Source organism: Fukomys damarensis, unplaced genomic scaffold, assembly GCF_012274545.1.
Source record: "Fukomys damarensis isolate Sample0158 unplaced genomic scaffold, DMR_v1.0_HiC HiC_scaffold_23, whole genome shotgun sequence".
Classification (NCBI taxonomy): Eukaryota; Metazoa; Chordata; class Mammalia; order Rodentia; family Bathyergidae; genus Fukomys; species Fukomys damarensis.
The window spans coordinates 15,693,465-15,700,265 of NW_022900935.1; the positions used below are offsets into that span (position 1 = coordinate 15,693,465).

A 6,801-nucleotide genomic window follows, 5' to 3' on the forward strand; every position below is an offset into this window, starting at 1 on the left:
TTTTTTTTTTTTTTTTTTTTTTTTTTTTTAATTTAAAACTAGAAATTAAGCTGAGTACAAGTTCATTTCGATGTATTTGTGTTTATGGCCTACAATGGATAGATGAGAAATTAGCTTGTTTTGATAGTGACAGGGTGAGAAAATGACTTTGGATTGGCCATAGTCTCCTTGAATCAGTAATGTTGTAAAACACATTTGTGAAATAAAAGTGAACTAAAGAACCTGAACTAGTTTGTGAATGATAATGGTAGGTCTGGGTTTTATTCCAGGGCTTTAAATTCAGCTTTTTGTTTTCTTTTTAAATAGTTGTGTGATCAGATGAAATTAAAGGTCTAATTCAAGCTTGAGGAAAAACTAAAGGCCATTTAGTTTTTAAGCATGGAATTTCCTTTTCCTACACAGAGTTTTAAGATGGAGTTAATTTGTGTTTGGTGAGTGAAGCGGGTTTGGAATATAAGAGAATAGCTCCCCAAATAAGATCTTGTCAATCCTTTGAGAATGCTCTCTCAAATCAAAGGCACGTTGGAGCCAGGCATGGTGGCTTACACCTGTAATCCCAGCACTCAAAACATTGAGGCAAGAGAAGTACCACAAGTTTGAGGCCAGCTTTGACTACATAGTGGGTCCAAGGCCTTGCTGGACTGTATAGGAAGAAAAACCAAAAGAAAAAAAAAGATATATAGGAAGAGACTAATGGTGGTTTTGGCTGTGTCAGTTTGTGATTCAGATATTAAGTGAAATGTTTTTTTCCTATTTTAAGAAATAAAAACTGTAGGTAAGGGAAGTATTTTTTAAAAAATTGTTTCTTACCTAGGTGCATTTTAGGGAGTGTTAAAGGAGGCTCTTGACTAAGGTGCTTACAGGTTTTATTGTTATTTACAGTTAAACTCTGTAGTAACATTTATAACACTGACATTCCTTTAATTATGGGGCATAGTTGACAATTCAAACATAATGTGCTATTGTGGCTAATGGGCTACATGAAGTGTTCTAGTGGTTCCAGTAATGAATGCAGAATCAGTTTAGTGCTCTATTGCTTTTCTTTTTCCTTCTCTAGTATCTTAAAGTGTTCTTATTCAGACTCACTAGAGTAGCCTTATGCTTTTTTTTTTTTTTTTTTTTTAAAAAAAGCCTTTTTTTTTTTTTTTTTTTTTTTGGTACCAGGGATCAAACTCATGTCCTTGTTCTTGCGAGGCAGAAGTTGGAACCACTGAGCTAAATCCCTGGCCCAACCTTATGCTTTTTAAAAATTCCCAACTAGTGTTTCTGTTTTTGGGAGAAAATAAAGTCTATAAAATGTGAATCCTACCCCATTTGTGTTGATTTCTTAGGACCTCTTGCAAGGAGGATAAATTTCTGCCCCAATAGTAACATGGAATTGAAAGACATCCCAAACCAATGAATCTTAAAAAGAAAATTTGCTCAGGAACCAGTCATGTGGCGCTACCTTTGTTAAATGGGATATATGTACTTTAGGCAGAGGTTTAAAAATTGGCTACCTGCCTTTTAAAAAAAAATTTAAAAGCACAAAAGAGTATGTTTCTATTAGATGCACTAATTTTTTTTTATTATTATTATTATTATTGGACAAGGTCTCATTATATAGTTCAGGTTGGCCTTGGATTTACTATGTAGCCCAGGCTGGTCTTGAACTCCAAGTGATCTTCTGCCTCAGCCTCTGAATGCTGGGATTATAGGCGTGGGTCACCATGCATGGCCTGCATTCACTAGTTCTTATGTGGTACCAGGGATCGAACTCTGGATCTTGCACTTGCAAGGCAGGCAGCGGAACCACTGAGCCAAATCCCTGGCCTGGATTCATTAGTTCTTAAAGATAGTGAGTCTTTCTCTAAAGAAAACATGTTATTTTGAGTCATTTGGGAGATAATTTTCAGAAATACTTGTAGAGACCAGTGAGACTCCCAACTGGTCCTCTTTGCCAGAGTGGACATTAGCATGTATTTGTCTTCTCCTATTTGGTTTTGGCTTTAATTATATATAGCTTTCTCTGTTACATCTAATTAGTACTACTCATAAAATACATGGAAGAACACTAGCCTAGCTCTCATGACTCTGATCGAAATTTCTATAAAATAAATTTAGATACATGTGACACATTGCATTTCTTGGAGGAGACTAATTTATTTGGCACATTTAAATTTCAATCTTGGATAATTTTTCAGCAATGATCAGATCTGTAATAATAGATTATGGTATAGTTAGTAAGCTTGTCTTGTCTGCAATATATAACCTTTCTGTATTAGGATGTTAGTCCTACAGAAAATACCAATTTAATGTAGGAGAACATTTCTTTGCAGGATTGGCCATTTGATGATGGAGCTCCACCCCCTAATCAGATAGTAGATGATTGGCTGAATCTGTTAAAAACCAAATTTCGTGAGGAGCCAGGCTGCTGTGTTGCAGTGCATTGTGTTGCAGGATTGGGAAGGTAAACTTCTGTCTTTTGTCTGAGTTCATTATCGTGCTCAAGTAAACCATTTGAAAATTTCACTTTGTAGAAACTTGCCTATTTATACTAAATAACATTAAATTATTGGAAAGAGAACAAAAATTATGTAATGATTTTCAAAACAGCCTTTTGTGTTTCATCTGATTGTCTAATTCTGATGCCATACTATATTAATGAGTTTTAAAAATGTTTACCTGTTTTTAAATAATCAAAAGTTTAGGTCATTGAAATAGGCAAGAAAATTAAAATCATTTTAAAGGTTAAAGAGTCTATATATTAATTTTGGATTGAGATGAATGAGAAGTTAATAGGTAGAGTGCAGATAACTGAAGTTTAAACTTTGAGAAGGAGATGTATAGACAATGAAAATTGCTTTTTCTCTATTGTTGGGATGGCGTTTTTATCAGTTATCAGTAGCAGATTAAATGGTACTTTGTGACGTATACTTCAACTCAGAATAGTAGTATAAGCTGCCATTGCCTCAAGTTGGTGGTGACTCAGGTTGTTAGTTCTCTTTAGCTCCTTTTAAGTATGGTACAGTATCTTCATAAGGTTAGAAGTGTACTTATCCTGAAGGCTGAATATAGTATTATAACTTTACTTGGGGAAATTTTATTAGCAGTAGCTATCTTCGTTGTCATCCAAGTCATACCATTTAAAAAACATAATTTCTGAGCTGGGCTTTAAATGAGTTTTAAGAATAGACAAGCTCGGCATGGTGGTGCATGCCTATAATCCCAGATTTGGGAGGCTGAGGCAGGACGATCACAGTGTATCTGAGGCTAGCCTGATGGGCTAAAGAGTGAGCTCAGGGCCAGCCTGTTGTACATAGTGAGACCCTGTCTCCAAAACATAATACCACAAAACATAATTTCTTTGTTAAATTTGAAGAAAACACAGGAAGAACTTAATTATTCTTTGGGACTCACTTAGCTCATCAAGAGGATTCAGTTGAAAAACTGAGACCCTTGCTAAGAAAATACTAAAGTCACTTTGTAATGAAAATTCCAAGACCCTTGAGATAGTATGTTTGGCGATTTATTTTACTGTGATAATGGTTAAAGATAATGAAGAATTTTTAATGATACATAATGAGAAAATTTTGAGTCACGATGTGGGGATTTTTAAGGAGTAAAGATCTCTTAAAATAAATTTAGAAGCTGTGTTACTAAAAATGATATAAATGTTATAATTATAGAGATATTTTTACTGCCTAATACCAGATATTTTAACATATATAGGAAAAACAAAAGTGCAGCCTTTGCTTTGTCTTGGTAACCTGTAATATTGCAATTTACAAAATTCTTCATTTTCAGTGGTTTGTGGATATTTACAAATGCATCTCTATTTGCAGGGCACCTGTGTTGGTTGCACTTGCTTTGATTGAATGTGGAATGAAGTATGAAGATGCAGTTCAGTTTATAAGACAGTGAGTACGAGGTTTTAGTTTAGAGACACATAAAGTAAAATTATGCATGGGGAAGGAATTATGGAAAGTATCCACTTATAGCATACAATAATTTGCTGTTCTAGCTTAAAATACTGAAGATAAACAAAATTTAGAGCAGGGTTGGGATGTAGTTCAGTGGAAGAGCACTTATCTAGCATAATACCAGCACCACAGGGGAGAAAAATTAGAGTAAGTGATGAGTCTCAGTAATACTGGCTCCTAAGTTTAAAGATGGGTATCAAATTTGGACATTTTTAGGATATGTCCATTATATGGTCTGAATGTCTAAGAATTTTGAAAAAAGAATGGTTAGATAATATTTCATTGATTTAGTACCCCTTTTAATAGATTCCAGAGTATCTTTCAAATGCAACTTTGTTCAGTCTTTGGACTGCTAATTGACCTGTTCCACACAAAACCTGGATGGTAGTGTGCAGACAAAACTTGGCGTCGGTCATGCTGTTTTGTTGTCTAGAATTCTTTGCCAATTATTGTTTTGCCTTTTTCCTTTTAGTCCTTAAAAGGAAAGAAAAAACACTGAAAGAAGGCATGATATGTATAATAGCAGCTCTAGCATAGTTAACATATTTCGGTGTAGATCTTGAACCTTGCTGTGTCATCTTTGTGTGTGTGTGGTACTGGGGATTGTACCCAGGGTCTTCATACTGAGTGAGCTACATCACCAGCCCTTTTAAAATTTATTTTCGGATGGATTCTTGCTAAGTTGTGTGGGTTGGGCTTAAATGTATGGATCTCCTACTTCACTCTCAAGTGTGCTAGGATTACAGGTGTGCCCTGCTATGCCCCAGTTTTTTTGGTTTTGTTTTTTTTTTTGTTTTTTAAAAGATAATACCTGTTGTGTAGCTCAAGCTGGCCTTGAACTTGCAGTGATACTCCTGCCTCATCCTCTTGAATGCTGGGATTATATGCATATGACACTGCTCCTAGCTTTTTAAAATTCTAAGTATCTGAAATATTTCCTGCTAATTGGAAGGTATCTTATAGGAAGAGTGTGGTCAGATGTCTCTGGATAAACCATTCTGATCTTTATTCAAATAGACTAATGTCAGTACACAAAGATTTTTTTTGTTCTAATAAGAAGGTTTACAAAGTTTATATTACAGTTTATATTGTTAAAAAGTGATGTCTTGTTGGGCTGGGGATTTAGCTCAGTGGTGCTGTGCCTACCTGGCAAATGCAAGGTCCTGAATTCAATTCCCAGTACCAGAAAAAGGAAAAAAGTGATGTCTTGTGGGAAGTATCCTCATTTTAGCAGGGTGGAGTTAATAGAAAGACCTTAAGCCATGAATAATGCAGTAAATCAGACAGCTCTTTAAAAAAATAAATAAATAAAGTTTGCCATTCTTGTATTTTCAGAAAAAGAAGGGGAGCATTCAATTCCAAACAGCTGCTTTACTTGGAGAAATACCGACCTAAGATGCGATTACGCTTCAGAGATACCAATGGGCATTGCTGTGTACAGTAGAAAGAAACAAACGAAGGCTTACTGGATTGTGGCATTTGGAGGGAACTCTTGCTACCTGGAAATGTGAATCTGAAATCTTACCTGTGTCATCAAAGTAGTGATGATGGATTCAGTACTCCTCAACCACTCTCCTAATGATTGGAAAAAAGCAGACAAACAAGAAATCCCTTAAAAACATAAATAAAATATTTAAGAAAAGATAAAGAGAAAGAGAAAGGGGTTAATTCAGTGAAGGATGATTTTGCTCCTAATTTTGGAGTTTTAATTTCAGCCAGGATTGAATTATTTCAAAATCTGTCTTTTTTAACTTTTTCAAAATAGATCTGTAAGGAAAACCAGCAAAATATTAGCCTGTGCATAACCATCTGTTTGGGGAGCACATTCTTCCATTGTGCTTGGCACACAGATCTCCCTGTGGTGGGATTTTGAGGGGGGTTGGGGTGGGGGGAAGAAGGGTGTATTTTCTGCCCTTCTCTCCTTTCTCCTGTCCTCTCCTTTCCCCTATACACATTGTAGATGGAATAGGAGAAGCCCTTGTTGCTGTAGATTTGCGTGCAGTCTGGCAGCCTTAAGCCCACCTGGGCACTTTTAGAAAAAAACAAAAACACAAAAAAAGCAATGGCATATTTATATTTATATTATATGATCCAAGTGGCTTCTAGTCTTACTGATGATGGGGTGTTCATGTTAGTTTCTTTTCCTCAAAGCCCTGATCTAACAGGCAAAGTAGTCAACGAAGAGTCTTTCCTCAAAGAGCTTAGCTGAAAGTAGATCTCTCTTTCCCAACGAATGAAGCTAAGTGGGTATTGCAGAAACGTGTTTTCTGAAGAGGATGACTCTAGGCCATCACTAAAGATATATCCAGGCAGAGAATCAGCACGCTTTCTACAAACTATCTACCTGTGGGCTGTAGCACTACTCTGATTTTCTGAAGTCTTATTGATGATGGGGTGTTCATGTTAGTTTCTTTTCCTCACAGCCTTGATCTAACATTAGGCAAAGTAGTCAATGCCTTTTGTTTCGGTAAATTAGTGGGGAAATGGCATTTAAAGATGAGTCTTTCCTCAAAGAGCTTAGCTGAGAATAGAGTTCTCTTTTCCAACAAATGAAGCTAAGTGGGTATTGCAGAAACGTGTTTTCTAAAGAGGATGACTCTAGGCCATCACTAAAGATATATCCGGGCAGAGAATTAGCACACTTTCTACAAACTATCCAACTGTGGGCTGTGGCACTACTCTGATTTTCTGTCTTATGTCAGAGAATGCTGGTAGCTTAAAATTTTATTTTAGAAATTATTTGTATTCTCAATTTTTGAAAATGGTCAAAGGAGCAACAGCAAATTTACGATATTTTGTTCTTGAGAAATGCCTGTGGTGGTTATTTTCCGGACTTCTC

The 6,801-nt window shown here is 35.9% G+C and overlaps 1 protein-coding gene across 1 annotated transcript in view; it reads left to right on the forward strand.

The window, feature by feature from the left end:
- The window catches only part of Ptp4a2 (protein tyrosine phosphatase 4A2), an 11,235-nt gene extending 5,221 nt beyond the window's left edge, over positions 1-6,014 (forward strand). The window contains exons 3-5 of the mRNA XM_010621575.3: positions 2,319-2,449; positions 3,825-3,899; positions 5,298-6,014. Of these exons, the coding sequence (XP_010619877.1) occupies positions 2,319-2,449; positions 3,825-3,899; positions 5,298-5,406 (315 nt within the window). The 3' untranslated portion in view covers positions 5,407-6,014. The remainder of the gene's footprint in view (positions 1-2,318; positions 2,450-3,824; positions 3,900-5,297) is intronic.
- Positions 6,015-6,801: the final 787 nt, after the last annotated feature.